Consider the following 17,492-nt stretch of genomic DNA (forward strand, 5'->3'; position numbering starts at 1 on the left):
GATCGGAACGGAGCAGGAACGCTTCGGTTGGGGTGGGGTGGGGGGCGGGGCTGAAGATGAGCGCTGTGACCCAGATCCAGCCAATCACGATGAGCGCTGTGACCCAGATCCAGCCAATCACGCCGCAGAAGAGCAGGACCGAGAGAGATGGAAACAGTCTTGTCATTGTAGCCGGACCTGCTCAGACTCGTCCCTCTGACGCCATGGAAGCGGCTGTCGGGACGGGACGGTGGGCACAGGCGGATACACGCCTGACAGACGTCTGTGTGTGTGTGTGTGTGTGTGTGTGTGTGTGTGTGTGTGTGTGTGTGTGTGTGTATGTGTTGCTGCGCTAGGAGCAGTGCGCTCACTGGCACCGTGAGCCTGACCAAGTGACACAGGCACAGACCTGCTACCCTGCTATTCATACACACACACACACACACACACACACACACACACACACACACACACACACACACACACACACACACACACACACACACACACACACACACACACACCTTCGGAACCACTCCAACAGAGGAGTAGCTTGAGACAGACAGAGGAACATTCTCCTCTCTGACACCCAAACAGCTCCAAACCTCAACTGGCCCTCAGGTAGGAGTGGGGGGGGGGGGGGGGGGGCAGATGAGAGGGAGGGGGAAGGAGGCAGGAGGGAGGGAGGGGAAGGTGAGCGGGGGAGGGGGGGGGGGGGAGGCAGGAGGGAGGGAGGGAGGGGAAGGTGTGAGGGTGGGGGGGGGGGGGCACAGAGAGAGTCAGGAGGAGCTGCCAACAACAGCATGTCTGACCCCTGATGGCAACAAACCAGACTGCAGAGGAAAGGAGAATCAATCCTTAATTACACGGCAAAACACCTTCATACCTTCATGCTTCGTGATACGTAATATCATATTCCACCAGTAATGAGAGAATGTTTAGGATCCCACGTCAAAACAAACCGCGCCGGGAATGTTATGAAACCCTCTTTTTTAATTTCATGTAGAATTTTCCGGTGGTAAATGAACGGACGAGGCGTGCGTTGACACGGGAGAGACGAGCAGAGGCAGACTGATGGATTCTGTCCCCTATATTATCAGTCATTCTTCATCTTAATCTGTGACTGCGTTCCTGGACACTGACAGAGAGAGCTGGAGAGAGAGAGAGAGAGAGAGAGAGAGAGAGAGAGGTGAGAGAGAGGGTGAGAGAGAGAGAGAGAGAGAGAGAGAGAGAGAGAGAGGGAGAGAGAGAGAGAGGGTGAGAGAGAGAGATAAGAGAGACTTTTACCGGCACGTCTATCTTGATCAGCGCGATGTCCGCCTTCTCGTCAATGTCCTTGATCTTGGCGTCGAAGGTGGCGCCGCTCTTCAGCTCCACCTTCACCCGGTGCTTGTTGGCGACCACGTGGGCGTTGGTCACGATGAGGCCGTCCTCGGACACCACGAAGCCCGAGCCACTCGCCACCGCCACCTCCCGCTTGGAGAACACCATCCTGAGAGGGGGGGGGGTCAGGGGGAGGAGTCAGAGGGGGGGGGGTCAGGGGGAGGGGGCGTTAGGGTCAAACCTTCCCTTCGCCAGGGTACATCATGATATATTATACCTCTGAGATTGAGCTATCAAAGAAATCTCCTCATACAGAGTTCCATTCTTTAAGAGCATGGCATGTTGACCTTTGAACTCGCGGGGAAGATTACAGGTGCATCCCCAAAAATGTGAATATTGTGGAGAAAAAAAATCCGTAACTTAATTTTTTTCTAGATCCATTACACAAAGTGAAATATTTCAAGCCTTTTTTGTTTTAATCTTTATGATTGTACAGTATGTTCATTTATACACTCAATACTTGGTCGGGGCTCCTTTTGCACAAATTACTGCATCAACGTGGAGCAACATGGAGGCAATCAGCCTTGAAATATTTCACTTCATGAGTAATGAATCTATAATATCTGAAAGTTTCACTTTTTGCATTAAACTACGGAAAACAATGAACTTTCCACAATATTCTAATGTTCTGAGATGCACCCTGTATATGTTGGGAGAAGAGATGTTCCTACTTGCGGTACAGTTCGATATGAACCACCGCCGGGGCGATCTTCTCCACCACGTCGGCTATGAAGTTGAATCTGTGCCGCAGACTGTCCGGGTCCTGCTCCCCTGGAAGAGACGGACACACACATTCAATACAGTCACGCTGTACACACACACCAACATACGCACACACACGGCATGGCTAACTCTCCCAAAAGACAGGTGTACGACCTACAGTACACACACACGGCATGGATGACTCACTCTCCCAAAAGACAGGTGTACGACCTACAGTACACACACACGGCATGGATGACTCACTCTCCCAAAAGACAGGTGTACAACATTACACAACGTGTTTATCCCCACTCTGAGCGGTGTAAACAGAGGAGGAGGGACATCCCTCTCTTCTACCGTCTGTAAACAGAGGGAGGGGGCCAGGGGGACAGCAAGGCATCAACATTCAAACTGCTTTGATTGGTCAGATGGTCAGCCCCAGCTGCAGATACACGGAGAGTCTGCGGGCTAATGACAACACAGGAAGTGACTCAGTCGACGTGACCTTCTACGACGCGGCCCGTGTTGTGTACCGCGCTCGCTTGGACCTCGCGTCACCTCTTGGTCGGAAACATCTGCCCTTGATCCAAAGTTTTTATTTTATTTTTAATTGGAAGGAGGGTGAAATTCCTCTTTCCCTCATAACGTTGATGTGATAGTAATTCCATCTGTGGCACTGAGAGATATGGAGACAGGCACTTAGAGAAGGGAGTGCACAGCTTGCTTGCGCATGCAAACACACACACACACACACACACACACACACGTAAGTGAGAGTCCTGGCGCGGCATGTAAAGACTGGTTCACGTCAATCAAATCAAATGAAAACAAGCTCACACACACACACACACATCGAACACATGCAGGAGTGGAAATAATATCCCTCCAGGCTCATGCACATATGAGTGTGTGAGTCTTACAGCGGCAAATCCCCAGTTGAATCTAGGGCTCACATACAGCCTGTCTGTTCCTGCTTACCACTGACTTCCTCTCTGTGTCCATTAGTAACTCGACACCCACCGGCTGCTTGCCTGGCCGGTCAACTGGCTGGCTGGCTAACTCCCAGCAAACACGTCAGGGAGACGTTCAGATCATGTCTTAATAACGTCCGTCGGTCCAGAACCCCGTTTGTACGTCTGCTGGACCCCTCAATATTGAAACGTCTGGCTTGGACCCCTCTAAGACGTCTAAGGACGTGCAAAACGGGTCCAATATCTGAACGTTAAAAAAAAACATTCATTCTGGCTCCTAATTGGATGTCTTTGGACGTCCGAAAAAGACAAAAAAGACGTCTTTTAGACGTGTCTTTGCTCAGTGGGCTGACTGGCTTTTAAAAGCACCCTGATGGTAATCTCGACCCTTGCAAACACAGACAGACAGACAGACAGACAGACAGACAGACAGACAGACAGACAGACAGACAGACAGGCACACAGACAGGCACACAGACAGACAGACAGACAGACAGACAGACAGACAGACAGAGACAGACAGAGACAGACAGAGACAGACAGACAGACAGAGACAGACAGACAGACAGACAGACAGACAGACAGACAGACAGATACAGACAGACAGACAGACAGACAGACAGACAGACAGAAACAGACAGACAGACAGACAGACAGACAGACAGACAGACAGACAGACAGAGACAGACAGACAGACAGACAGACAGACAGACAGAGACAGACAGACAGACAGACAGACAGACAGACAGACAGACAGACAGACAGACAGAGACAGACAGACAGACAGACAGACAGACAGACAGACAGACAGACAGACAGACAGAGAAAGACAGACAGAGACAGACAGACAGACAGACAGACAGACAGACAGACAGACAGACAGACAGACAGAGACAGAGACAGACTCGGCCCTGCTCGTCTGGGGGAGGCGGTCTTCATGTTATTCCCCTGGTTCTGTGTTGACATTGCTGCTTAAGGGCTTTTTCCATGTAGAGGCTGCCTCTGCCTCTCTCTCTCTCTCTCTCTTTCTCTCTCTCTCTCTCTCTTTCTCTCTCTCTTTCTCTCTCTCTCTTTCTCTCTCGCTCTCTTTCTCTCTCTCTCTCTTTCTTTCTCTCTCTCCCTCTCCCTCTCTCTTTCTCTCTCTCTCTCTTTCTCTCTCTCTCTCTCTCTCTCTCCTCAACGCCATCAAATGCCACTGGGTTGAAGGCTATATTTCACCTGCTCTCCACTCCCCAGCTCAACAAGTGTGTGTGTGTTTGTGTGCGTGTATGCATATTTATGTGTCTGTACCCATGTGTGTGCGAGTGTATGTGTGTAGTCGATGTATGTGTGTGTGTGTGTGTGTGTGTGTGTGTGTGGTCCACTGTATTTGCACTCTTTTGCTACACTACCGGATAAAGAGTTCACCACCGAACTAATGTTGACTGAGCTGGGAGCTCTTTTAGCCTGGATTAGAGAGAGAGAAGGAGAGAAGGAGAGAGATGGAGAGAAGGAGAGGAGAGAGGGAGAGAAGGAGAGGAGAGAGGGAGAGAAGGAGAGGAGAGAGGGAGAGAAGGAGAGGAGAGAAGGAGAGGGAGAGAAGGAGAGGAGAGAGGGAGAGAAGGAGAGGAGAGAGGGAGAGAAGGAGAGGAGAGAGGGAGAGAGAAAGAGAGAGGGCAAGAGAGCGAGAGAAGGAGAGAAAGAGAGAGAGTGAATGGTGTTTGCGTGTGTCTGGGCCACCCTTCACACAGCAGTCTCCTCATCACTCAAAACAGACAACTTTGTGTAACAGAGGTGGTTTGGAGACACGCTCTTACGATGCACCAGCGCTGCCTGAGACCTGCAGGTCTGTATGACCTGTATGACCTGTATGACCTGTATGACCTGTATGACCCAGGAGGGACCTGCCGTCTGATGTTAGATGCTCAGACAGGGTTGACTCCGACCACATCAGCACCTTAAAGAGCTTCTAACTAAATGTGCACTTGTTTTAGGCCTACCTATATGTGAATGAAATCAAATGGAGATTGTTTGGCAGTTAGATGGTGACATGACTCAATATTGTAGCAACCTGATGTCTAAACATGAGGTTTTTCAACCTAGAACCTTTGTTATGGTTGAACAGTTGACGCTTCCATTCTGGAGGTATTAGTCATCCATCATTCACTTTTTAACTGCTGACAGAGTTGTGTTGATCTAGTCTCCAAGCCTGCCAATCACACGGAGATACGTACTGTACAGAACAAGCCCATTCACGAAAACAAAAATTGGGTCAATTTGAACCGTCTGTCAGTGTGTTAGAATCTGACCTAGATCTGGATCCGTTTAGGGCCTGATATGCAATCCACTCCGCAGATGTAGGTGACATCGTATGATGTGTACGTCCATGTAATGGCTTCGAGTGTGTGTGTGTTTGTGTGTGTGTGTGTGTGTGTGTGTGTGCGTGCGCATGTGCCACCTCCAAGCATCACACACACACACACACAGCGCGTTCTCGGGCTCAGCCCCAGACCCACCCGCCGGTGGCCCACCGCGGGCATGCACCCAGCGCCCGCCTGGCCTGCAGTCAACAGGCTCGCGCCTGTGCTCCGCAAAAACCCCGAGCGCGATTCAGAATGAAAGGCGGTGCTTAGCGAGGAGGATAAATGGAGGTGAACTGACTCAGGTGCTGTTTCCTAAAACCCCAACCGTCAGCACGTGGAACGCCGCCAGTCGGTTAATAGGACGTGACCGCGAGGAATGGCGGAGGAGAGGAAAAGGGCGGAGGAGAGGAAAAGGGCCCGAGGCTCCCGTCACAGCGAATCCAGTCAGTTCAGTAGTCTAAGCCGACAGGTCTGTACTACCCTAAGAAGTGTAGGCGTACTGTACACTCCCTCCCTCCCCAAGATGAAGGTCAGACAAGTGCACTTGCAGTCAAGGGGCTTCTCTCTCTCTCTCGCTCCTCCTTCTCTCGCTCACCCGCTCACACACACACGCACGCACACACACACACACACACACACACACACACACACACACACACACACACACACCAGCTGCATCCGTCCCCAACATTGCATAGACAGCCTAATTCACTGCTGGATGTTAGTCTATATCCTTTAAGCAGTTTGTTAGTCAAATATCACACATCCTCGGCTGAGATTTATTCCAAGACAAATGTGGTTTGAAATTAAAATCCCGATATTTACCTATTCCTTTATTCCCGCAGGCTCCTCTCTGGATGAAGATGACCGGCGGCTGCTGCAGCTTCAGTGCCCGGCTGCTGACCCTCTTCAGCTCGCAGATGTCCCGGTAGGAGACCCCGTCACTCCCGCACACCGGATCCGTGCTTGTGCACGCGCACACGCCGCTCTTGCCCCGTCTGCGGACGGTCGCGGACACCTCGACTCCGTGCGTTATTACGCACTCCATCCCGTCTGCGCACTCCGGGTCCCCCAGCCGCCCGGTGCCGCCGCACGCCTCGCCCTCTCCAGACGCGCAGACCGGACAGCAGTCGCACTGGTCCAGGGTGTCCCCGGACAGACAGTCGGCGGGTATCGGCGGACATAGAGACTTGTCACATTTACCGGGACAACCGATTACATATCGTTTGGATACTCTCGCCTCGCACACCAAAGAAGCGAAAAGAAAGATGAACCAAAACATCACGAAGGCTGCAAAACTGTGCAAAGTTCGTAAAACTATCAGCAACGTTAAAACGGTCTATAGCCTAGCCTAAATAACGGACGCAAATCAACTTTAAATTCAAGAAGGCTAAACAAACTACCAGCCGCTTTTCACTGAGGTCAGCTTTGTTGTTCTCTCGATCGTCAGACGAGACAGAAGATGCTGTAGCAATAGCCTTGGTGTTCCCAGAATTTATAAAGGAAACGGACACGTTGTGGGCAGTATAAACAAGGCAGGTGATTGGTTGACTGGTGTGACGTCTGCGTTGGAGGGGGCTCCACGCATGGGAGGAAGGGGGGAGAGAAGCAGATGGATCACAACCTCACAACCCACCCCTCGATGAAAACAAATGTCAGAGCATCAGAATGCGCACACACACGCACACGTCCCTCCCTCCTACCAACTTTAGGCAAATGCCCATCTTTATTAGGCCTACAGAGGTAAAGATTATGTCTAAATTATTATTTTGACAATATTCATTACTGTCCTATCAGAGGACTTGTCCCTATGTTCAATAAGTGTAGTAATGACTGTTCTGCATAATTCAGCTTCAGTTCAATGTGCATTGAGTTCTTTGCATTGATATTTCCATTGGTCTATAGAGGTTTAGTAGTCTGGTTACATGACAGAAACACCCCTGCATGTCTGGATTAGTGAACAGACACTGTTGCCAAACAGTCAAATCCCCGGCAATATCTCCATCATGTGTCTAGCAGCGTGGCCCTGTCTGCTAACCTCATCAGACCGGCCTCTTGTGAGCTCTAGCTCAGAATTCACTTCCTCTCCAATGTGACCTGAAAATATAGCAGCTTCGGATCTTTAGAACTGATTTTTGTCTTTGGATGTATAGTGGGTTCCATCGGGTTACATCGGGAAAATCAACAGTTTGAATCTCACCTGTTCCACCTCCAGCAGACCACGCTTGGGGAGTTGATCTGGTCTAATCTGGCTAATCTGGTTAATCTGGTTAATCTGGTCTAATCTGGTTAGGATGAGAAAGTGTCAGAGACCCCCACCCAGATTATCACAGATCATCCCTATGCTGTAGTAATCTCCGAAGGGAGTAACTCTTCCCGTCCTGGATTAGATTAGGGTGGGTGGGAGTGATGCACTCTGGGTGCTGGAGGCGGGGCCTAGGGCTGCGACCTCCAGGCGTATCCCAGGATGCCGAGGGAGAGGGCAAGTCAGGGTTCTGGAATGCTTGTTGCATGGCATCCTGCTGGAACGCCGTCGCGCCCTGGCAGGTTTAATGTACTCCGTATGGCGTCCCATGTGTTTGTGTTTCCAAACAGATTGCATTTCACGCTAAAAATCTTTATAGTACAGAGACAGATGTAGATAATTGAACCGACATTCTTTGAAGAACTCTTTCGCTGTCTGTTTCCTGATGCATCGTTTTCATGAGTGCCTCTCTCTCTCTCTCTCTCTCTCTCTCCCTCTCTCTCCCTCTCTCTCTCTTTCTCTCTCTGCCTCTCTCTCTCTCTCTCTCTCTCTCTCTTTCTCTCTCTCCCTCTCTCTTTCTCTCTCTCTCCCTCTCTCTCTCTTTCTCTCTTTCTCTCTCTCTCTCTCTCTCTCTCTCTCTCTCTCTCCAGCTTTCTTTCTCTCTCTTCCTCTCTCTCTCTCTCCCTCCCTCTCTCTCTCTCTCTCTCTCTCCCTCTCTCTCTCTCTCTCTCTCTCTCTCTCTCCCTGTGTTTGTGTGCGTTTCTGTTACCACCCTCATCGCCATAGCGATGGGGATTGAGGAGACCTGGGGGAGAGAGAGCTGGATTATGACCTCAAGTCTGACCACAGCCTCTCTCTCTCTCTTTCCCTCTCTCCCTCTACCTCTCTCTCTCTCTGTTGACCAATGTGTCTGTAAGATAGCTAACCAGTCCACAGTCTCTCTAGTATTGTGTGTATTGGTGTATGTATACAGGACTGGAGATGGAAATTAGCAAAAGCTATAATCTAGTACAATGCATCTTCTCTCTAAGGAGACTAATGTATTTGTATGTAGTCCCTGAAATAAACTTCTAAATAAATAGTCGTATTCTTGAGTAAGACTCATCTGACGAATTTAAATTCCACACTGTATCACCATGACTACACTGTATCACCATGACTACACTGGACTGACCCACTGGCTGCAGGCCAATCGGCTCCAGTCCGAATCAGCACCTTTGTCACAGAGGAGCGAAAATGAAGTTAAACTGGAGCTCCCTTAAAGTGCCTAAAATCATATTAGGTGCATCTGATTGGAGTTATGCATTGTGTTGTTCCAAAGTATTAAAAAAGACTCTTGGTCGAGGAAAAACACCCAGTCTCAGATCATATTTTCTGCGGGATCTAAGCACTAAAGAATGTTGACGTTCCCTGGTCAATAAATCCGGGATCAGATTCTCCTGATTCGGCTGTTAAAGCTTCCCTGGACATCTCATGGCGGAGCATGACGCGGACGCTTCTGGAGCGCAGTCAAACAGAACCCTCCGGTTTCCCGGAACCTCTCCCGGGCCAGCTCCCACGCCTTGTGGACCGGGCCCCTCCCCATCCTGATGAGTCACACGCATACAACACCCCGCCCCCCCCCCCCCCCCCCCACACACACACACAAAAATGACCATCTGGGCTGAGTCTCAACCAGTTCCCATTATGGTTCTGCTACTTTTGTAGTCTGCCAACATCAACACCAGGGCTTACATGTTCTACTCCAACAAGTGACTTTCCCGCTCAACAGGGGTCGGAAGGTCATGCATCGGACCAGATGTATTGGCCTGCTGTCAATAAAGGACCAATAGGAGAGGTCAGTCATACATTCCCCCTTCCTACACTCCGGTCCAGTCTGTCTCTGTCCCCCCACCCTTGCTCGGGTCACATCCTGTTGACCGCTCCCGTTCCCGATGCCTACAGTACCACGCTGTGTGGATCACCTGACCTGGTCATGGTGCTTTTGTAACCCTTGTACTCACATCTGCGTTGTGTTCAACAGTTCGACACATGTTAACCCTTTGAATACGACCTCTGAATATGACCGTGTGATCTGCCCACTGATGTCAGGACAGCAGAGTCGCTGCCCATCTTTCGTCGGAGGCTCAAAACTCATCTCTTCAAGAAGTACTACAACAATCCTCCCTCCTAAGCACTTATTGTATTGTATTGTATTGCACTTTATTTTAGATTGCTATTCTTGCACTTTGCCTTCAGCACTAGATTATGCTCTTAGTCACTTGTTTTAGAGAGAAGATGCACTTGGGAGTTCTGGCAAGTAGTAGTACATTGGCTTTTCCTACGTTAAATGCAATTATTGTTAGTCGCTTTGGATAAAAGCGTCTGCTAAATGACTGTAATGTAATGTGACTGTAATGTAATGGCTACACTCTCAACACCATGAGCACTGTAGTCGGCAAAAATATGGTTTATTCGCTCTGGAGGCCTACAGGACCAATGCTGCTGGAACGCAATGAAACCAAAGCAATGTCACAAGAGACCGGTTTCCTCATGCACAAATCACACACTATCTCTGGGGGGGAGAGGAGAAACAAACATCTAACCCATACGAAGAAGAACAACACACTATCCACCCCCCTAATCTCCTCGTTGTGCTCTTTTGGCAGAACGCATCCAGGTAAAAATGGCAATTCTCTCTCTCTCTCTCTCTCTTTCTCTGTCTCTCTCTTTCTCTCTCCCCCTCTCTCTGTCTCTCTCTCTCTCTCTCTCCCTCTCTCTCCCTCAACTGAGAACATGTCGTCCTAAAGCGTACTAACAGAGATTAATGGTAGCCAGGCCCAGAATTCTCCTCCCGCATTCGTCTTCTTGGGTGCTGAAGAGGTGCGGCTCCATTAGATTGATTAAGACTCTTCCTGCCTCAGCTGACACAGGCAAATAAAGATCTTCCCCAGTCTGGGTCAGAACATGGCGCTGCGTTCCTGTTGAGTTTGGGCTGTGGACCCGAGTCTTTGTGCCGTGCAAAGCTTCGATAGTGTCATCTAAACAGTGAGAGTGGTGTCAAACTTGCATCAAGTCTGTTTATTGCTCGTTGTTGATGTCCAGCTGGGAATGTTTATTGTGTTTTTGGAAAACAAACGGGATAGCCACAATACAGGAGAGGGCAATGAACTTAATTTGGTTTACTGGACAGCGTGAGTAAAGATTGCATTGGGCAATATGAACAGCATATTGGGCAGCCCTGGGATTGAGGTGGACAGACCCAGCACCCCAGGAAAATGACTGTGTGTGTGTGTGTGTGTGTGTGTGTGTGTGTGTGTGTGTGTGTGTGTGTGTGTGTGTCAGGGTGGGGTGGATGGATGGGGGCGTAGCCCATCAACGCTCTGTTTACCCTCGTTGCTGTGGCTACAGAACTTTATTCCAGCAGGTTCCATTGGCCTCAGCTCATTCTCATTCTTTCTCCCTCTCTCTCTCTCTCTCTCTCCTGCCGAGTCGGACCAAAGAGTTTATATTAGGTCCGGCTATCAGCTAGCTAGTGCTGCCACACCCGCCATACTTCACCCTATCATGTGTAACTGCTGGGGATTGTCCAGGGCTCAACGGATGTGGCCGTCCTCCAGAGTATGAGGCCGCGTGACCGGGAGAGCTACAACCGTCCCAGCTGCTTATTTAAACAGCCATCAGTGTTATTTTAGAGAGAGAGAGACAGAGAGAGAGAGAGATGAGGGAGAGAGAGAGAGAGAGAGAGAGAGAGGGAGAGAGAGAGATGAGGGAGAGAGAGAGAGAGAGAGGGAGAGAGATGAGGGAGAGAGAGAGAGAGAGAGGGATAGAGAGAGAGGGAGAGAGAGAGGTGGAGAGAGAGAGAGGCAGAGAGAGAGAGAGAGAGAGAGAGAGAGAGAGAGAGAGATGAGGGTCAAATGTATCACTTCCCCTCTCAGTGACCGTTGATGTAAATGGGAGGGGTTTCCCAGAGGGGTACTTTGTTGTTTGTGTTCTTAGAGTACATATTAGCCCTCAGCTAGCCAACCAGGCGCTACGAACGCCCCCTGACTCAGTCGGCCATGTTATTACAAGCTGGAGCTCGGGAACAGAGGAGGGGCTCAGTTGTTGAGTCCACTATCTAAATACTGTAACAACAATCAGCCAAACCGCTGGACCCTGTCTCCGGGCAGAATAGTTCCTTGGCACAGATCTAAGACCGTGGCCCTATTCCAATTCTCTCAAATGCAACCTGCCTATCCTCCCTTTTTCCCTTCCTTGGATAAATCATTGATCTAAATTGAATTGAAACCTTTATTGCCCCAGAGGGGAATTTGTTTATCTGACATGACTGGACTGGTGTGACCGTTTTCACTCATCAACTTAGATGAGAGATTACCTCAAGGGGAGGAGGAAGGAGAGATGCATTTTTGAAAACCCGAACAGTGTCCTTGTTCTGGACCTTCCCTATGACATGATGTTCATCACCAGCAGAGGGCAGTAGAACCCTGCTATACGGGGCGCTTGCCTGAGACGCACAGCACATTAGGAGCCTGGCTGGAGTCACTGTGTAGGTTAGGAGACACTATGTGGAAGGTATGTATGAGTTTACGCTTATGGAGCAGAGAGAAGTGTAGGGGTGTGATAGGGTCATTTGTAGTACCTTTTCATAACCACCAGATGGCATCATTCTAGTCTACTGCCATTTGATTAAACATGTTAGTGTGTGTATTACTATAAAATATACACAGCGTCTGTAGCTCAGTTGGTAGAGCGGGTCGTTCAATGATCGAAGGGTCAGTGGTTCAAATCCCAGCTCCGACTGTCCACATGTCGAAGTGTCCTTGAGCAAGACACCTAACCCCAAATTGCTCCCAATGAGCAGGTTAGCACCTTGCATGGCAGCTACCACCATTGGTGTGTGAGTGTGTGTGTGAATGGGTGAATGAGAGGCCATTGTAAAGCGCTTTGAGTACCGCTAAGGTGGAAAAGCGCTATATAAGTGCAGTCCATTTACCATTTACACCATCTGAATCCAGTCACACTATAACAAGTCAGAAAGTCATCACACTTGAATCCATTGATTTATTTTCAAATTCAGCTTAATAAATAATGCACGTGATCTGAGAACATCAGGTACACATTTCAAAGGATCAAAATAGCTTGTTTAGTTTCATTGAGTTGTTTTTTCTCTATGGAAAGATGGCAGGCACTTCACCAGCTCTACAGTACAGAGTTGTGCAACACAGTGACAGGAAACAGGTCACATGACCACAAGAGGGACAGCCCAGATCAGAGGGACGAACCTGCCACCGTCCTGGACAGGGCAGGCACCGTCTGCCTCCGAGGGGGCGGAGTGGGACCCTCGCTGTGACCCCGACCACAACGCTGTGGGCGCTCCTTCAGGAGGAGATGGACACAATGGAAACACTGTTCTAGATCTTTTACTTAATGTAAAAAAGGAAATTGTGACATATTCTAAAACAAGATATTTATTTATTTATTTTTAAATCTGGGGTTGTACTGAGGGTCCCACGTTCTCCAACAGTCACGCGTCGTCAGAAAGAAAGAAAGAAAGAAAGAAAGAGAGAGAGAATGAAAGAAAGAAAGAGAGAAAGAAAGAAAGAAAGAAAGAGAGAAAGAGAGAGAGAAAGAAAGAAAGTAGAGGGAAGAAAAAGTAAAGTAGAACCACAAGATGATTAAAGATATATTAGAGTCCACAAAGTGCCAGGTTAAGGCCGTACTCATCAGGCCTTTGCTTGTGTTGCACACTACATTTCCCATCTTTCCCTGGGAGAGAACACACACACACACACACACACACACACACACAGACGTTGGCAAGCAGGCACAGAACATCACAGCATTGGACTTCATTTGGCAAACACAGATGCGTGGCAGAGTGTGTGTGTGCGTGTGTGTGTGTGGGTGGGGGAGGGGGGTACAGTATCTATGAATAAAATAACAATAAATATGTGTTATATATGTATAATTCTATTTATACATATAACACATCAAGGTAGAAACTTTGAAATCATTTTCTCCCAATGGGTTATTTTTCTGGACATGGTTTTACACGTACTGTATTTAGAAACAACTACAGTATTTCCATGCGTTGGATCAAAATCTTAAAAACAAACACGTAGACATCGTTTAAAGCACAAGACAGCTAAACCACCACTTTGTGGGTGCGGAGTAGTGGAGCGGTCTCACGATCAGAATAAAAACTCTTAATTTACAATTCCTATCGATATAAAAGCCGCCTCTCGTCTCTCTGTACAGAACGTAAGACCCGCCACCCTTTTACAGCTAACGACACCAAGCAGACGACAGACCTGCGGAGGCTAATTGTCTTCGGTCAAAAAAGTCCATTAACGAGTTTCTCAGCAGGAAACGAAAGGTTATCTGTGTTCTAATATCCACTAAATGCCAGCTACAGTAGAATAAAGCAGTGTATGACAATGGATAAAGAAGTGAACCCAGATGGAGTGTATGAACGTTGGAGGTTACAGTATTATAGTATGTTGTTGAATATTAAAACAGAAACTTTACATCATCACCAACACCCAAGAGAGAAAAAACTTGAAAACATTTTTTTGGGGGGGTGGGGAGGGGGGGTGGGGGGAGAATATTACCATGAACAACAATAAACAACAACAAGTGAGAAAGAACATCTGACTGAAATACTAACATCCCATTCGCTAAGAGGACAGGGGAGCGTAGATGATCACAGATCACACGGAGCCACTTCCTGGGGACCAGGCCGGGCAAGATGAGCTCTGATTGGTTCGTCAGGCCAGACGAGATGAGTGATTGGTTCATCGGGCCAGACAAGTTGAGCTCTGATTGGTTCAGCTCTGTTTAACTTCCTCCTGGAGATGACTATCCTGGCTCTTCATTGGTGAAGACTGTCCCAGTCTGGCTCCTCCCAGCGGACAGGTGATTGGGTGAGGCAGAGGGGGAGTGAGAGGGAGTGGGTGGAGTCCTGAGGAGCAGGGTGGGCCAGGGAGAGCAGGGTTGAGGGGGGTGGGGGTTTGGGGGAGAACCCTCTCACATCGAGCTGACCTGCAGGTCTGAGCCTTCGGGGCCGACGGACGCTTCCTTCTCGCCGCTCGCCGTCCCTACCTCGCTGCGCCGCTTCCACGGCGACGCCTCCCGGCCCTGGCTCCCGGCGCCGCTGGGGTCCCCGGTCACTTGGAGAGGCGCGTCTCCTGGAGCGACAGGCGGGACCTCGGCGTGGCGCCCCGGTGCACCCGCCACGGGAGCAGACCCAGGAAGTCCTGGCCGTCCAGAGTCAGGCTGAGCGCGCGGGGGGGCGGGGCCGGCCGGGCATGCTGGGTGGAGGGGGAGGGGCTCTGGCGAGAGGGTCGGGGACCGCGCGACGTAGGGGCTCTGGTCAGCGCTGCAGTAGAAGAGGGAGGAGTGGTCACTGTGCTCCTGCAGGGAGGGGGGGGGGAGGCGGGGAGAACGAGGGGGGGCGGGGGAGAGTAGGGGAGGGAGAGAGCAGGAGGGGAGGGGAGGGGAGGCGGGGGAGAGCGAGGGGGGGTAGGGGAGAGTCGGGGAGGGAGAGAGCGGGAGGGGAGGGGAGGACATAGTCATTCGGGCGCACCGGACCAACAGAGTCACATTTGTAAACAGAGTGCTGTTATGGGAGGGTCAGTCGGGCTCAGGGACAGGGGGGGGGGGGGGGGCAGCAGAGGTACCTATAGCAGGAGAGGTGATGGCAAGGCTGGCACTAGAGGAGCAGCAGCAGCAGCAGCAGCAGCAGTAGTAGAAGCAGTAGTAGTAGTAGTAGTAGTAGTAGTAATAGTAGTAGTAGTAGTAGTACTAGTAGTAGTAGTACTAGTAGTAGTAGCAGTAGTAGTAGTAGTAGTAGTAGTAGTGGTAGTGGTAGTAGTAGTAGTAGTAGTAGTAGTAGTAGTAGTAGTGGTAGTAGTAGTAGTAGTAGTACTAGTAGTAGTAGTAGTAGTAGTAGTAGTAGTAGTAGTAGTAGTACTAGTAGTAGTAGTAGTAGTAGTAGTAGTAGTAGTAGCAGTAGTAGCAGTAGTAATAATAGTAGTAGTAGAAGTCTAGTAGCTACTGTAGAGTGGTGGCAGCCGGTGGAGGGGGTAGGAGGAGGGCAGTGACAGCAGGGGGGGGGGGGGGGGCGCTAGGGTAGCAGACGAGAAAGCTAAGAAGCAGCGGGGGGGGCACGCGATTGGACGATGGTGTCGGCGGTGGGCGTGGCGGGCGCTGGCTGAGGTCATTTTTGGAATGTTAGTGTGTCACTGTCGCACCTCACTCTCTGGAAAAGAACACAGGGAGACAGACAGACAGACAGACAGGTGGGCGGGCAGACAGACAGACAGACAGACAGACAGACATACGGAGAAAAGGACACACAGACAGAGACAAATGGACAGGATGTTAGAGAAACAGTCGGTTAACAGGTGCTAAAGGTTTGGAGAATCAAGACTCAAGGCCCTTCGGTTGGCGGCAAATTCAAGATGCCCCCGATGGTGCTAGAAATGTTAGCTCACGGGGGGGGGGGGGGGGGGGTTCATAGATGGGGAGCAAAAGATAGATAGCGCGTGACGAAAGAAAAGAAAAGGAGAGCACGGAAAGAGAGAGAGAGAGAGAGAGAAAGATTGCGGGATCTCTCGTGTGTGAGGGCGAATGAGAGGATGGGGAGGATGTTGACGAATGACATCACTGCGGGGTCACAGCAGGTCAGGTGGTCTCACAGTAAACCCAGTCATACCCAGCCGGTGTGAAGGCGGTTCCTCTATGCTCGGGCGTGTGAACGGAGGGCTGTGATATGGAAAGTGAAACCATGGTAAGCGTGGACACATGATGATTTATGACGTGGAAACAACGTTCGAGGGGAAAAGAGGATCTTGGTACGAGCAAACCAAAGGTGCTGTTTTTTTATTCTATAATCATGAAGTGAAACCGTTCTCGGCAACAGGAACCTAGACGAATGAATAACCTCCAGGGACAGAACGCCGTGACTGAGGCCTCAGTTTCGTTCGCCGTGAATGACAATCGGAGGAGGAGGAGCCACAAAGGTGACTCCAGGTGAGTGATCCAGGGTGACTAGTCGAGACTGAGCCGGATGGACGAGGTTGAGTTAGTCCAGACCAATCGATGGCAGATGACAGGGACGATGTCTAGTCTGGTTAGCGGATGAGAAAGGGGGTTGGGGGTTGGAGAAGCTAGCCAATGATCAACACTCGAGGATAGGATGGAGGTTTTATGGTATGGTTTATGAATCTCCAAGCTGGCTTGGCTGTAGGTTTTAGAAGGCGGCCGTGGTAAGAAGCTCCATTCACTAGGACTAAGACTAGGCAACCAATCAGAGAGCAGCTGGTCTACGGGTATGGGTTAGGGGGTCAGGGGTCAGGGGTCAGGGTCACATACGTGCTGCATTCGCCATTGCGGAATGTATACCTCTGTATACAAGGGTTGGACAGCCGTCTGGCCTGACGCATCTGCAACAACACAGTGGAGCCATGTTAGGACAGGGGGGAGAGACCGAGGAGGGGAGGAGAGAGGCGGGGAGAAGAGAGAGAGAGAGAGAGAAGTGGAGGGGGGTGTGGTCTGAGGAGGAGGAAGGGGAGGGGCTTGGCGCCGGCCCGGCGGGGAGCCCAGACGGCGAGCGGCGCCTCGTGAACCTTGATACCCAGATGGACGTCCACGGCGCTGCTACAGACGCACAAAACAAGAGACAACCTAAAAACAAACGCTACATTTTGTGTATTCGTGTCACGACGTACGAGTGTAAACAAAGTACCGGTCAGCAGGTTATACCCCTAACGCAACGCGTGTCCAGAACCTGGAGGTCTTATACAAGACAGGGCCCTGGTCCAGAGACAGGATTTGATAGTTTTACAGCATCGGTACACAGACATAAACACAACCTCAGCTTGTCTC

The 17,492-nt window shown here is 50.2% G+C and overlaps 1 protein-coding gene across 1 annotated transcript; it reads right to left on the bottom strand.

Moving 5' to 3' along the window:
• Nucleotides 1-1,260: 1,260 nt before the first annotated feature.
• Nucleotides 1,261-6,659, bottom strand: LOC311329358 (serine protease HTRA1B-like; the record flags this gene model as incomplete). Its single annotated transcript, XM_084463211.1, has 3 exons — nucleotides 1,261-1,471; nucleotides 2,034-2,133; nucleotides 6,203-6,659. Coding segments are annotated over 3 exons (768 nt in total), but the record flags the coding sequence as incomplete, so codon positions are not given.
• Between the last annotated feature and the right edge of the window lie 10,833 nt (nucleotides 6,660-17,492).

The sequence above is a fragment of the Borostomias antarcticus genome, assembly GCF_949987555.1.
Source record: "Borostomias antarcticus genome assembly, contig: scaffold_747, whole genome shotgun sequence".
NCBI lineage: Eukaryota > Metazoa > Chordata > Actinopteri > Stomiiformes > Stomiidae > Borostomias > Borostomias antarcticus.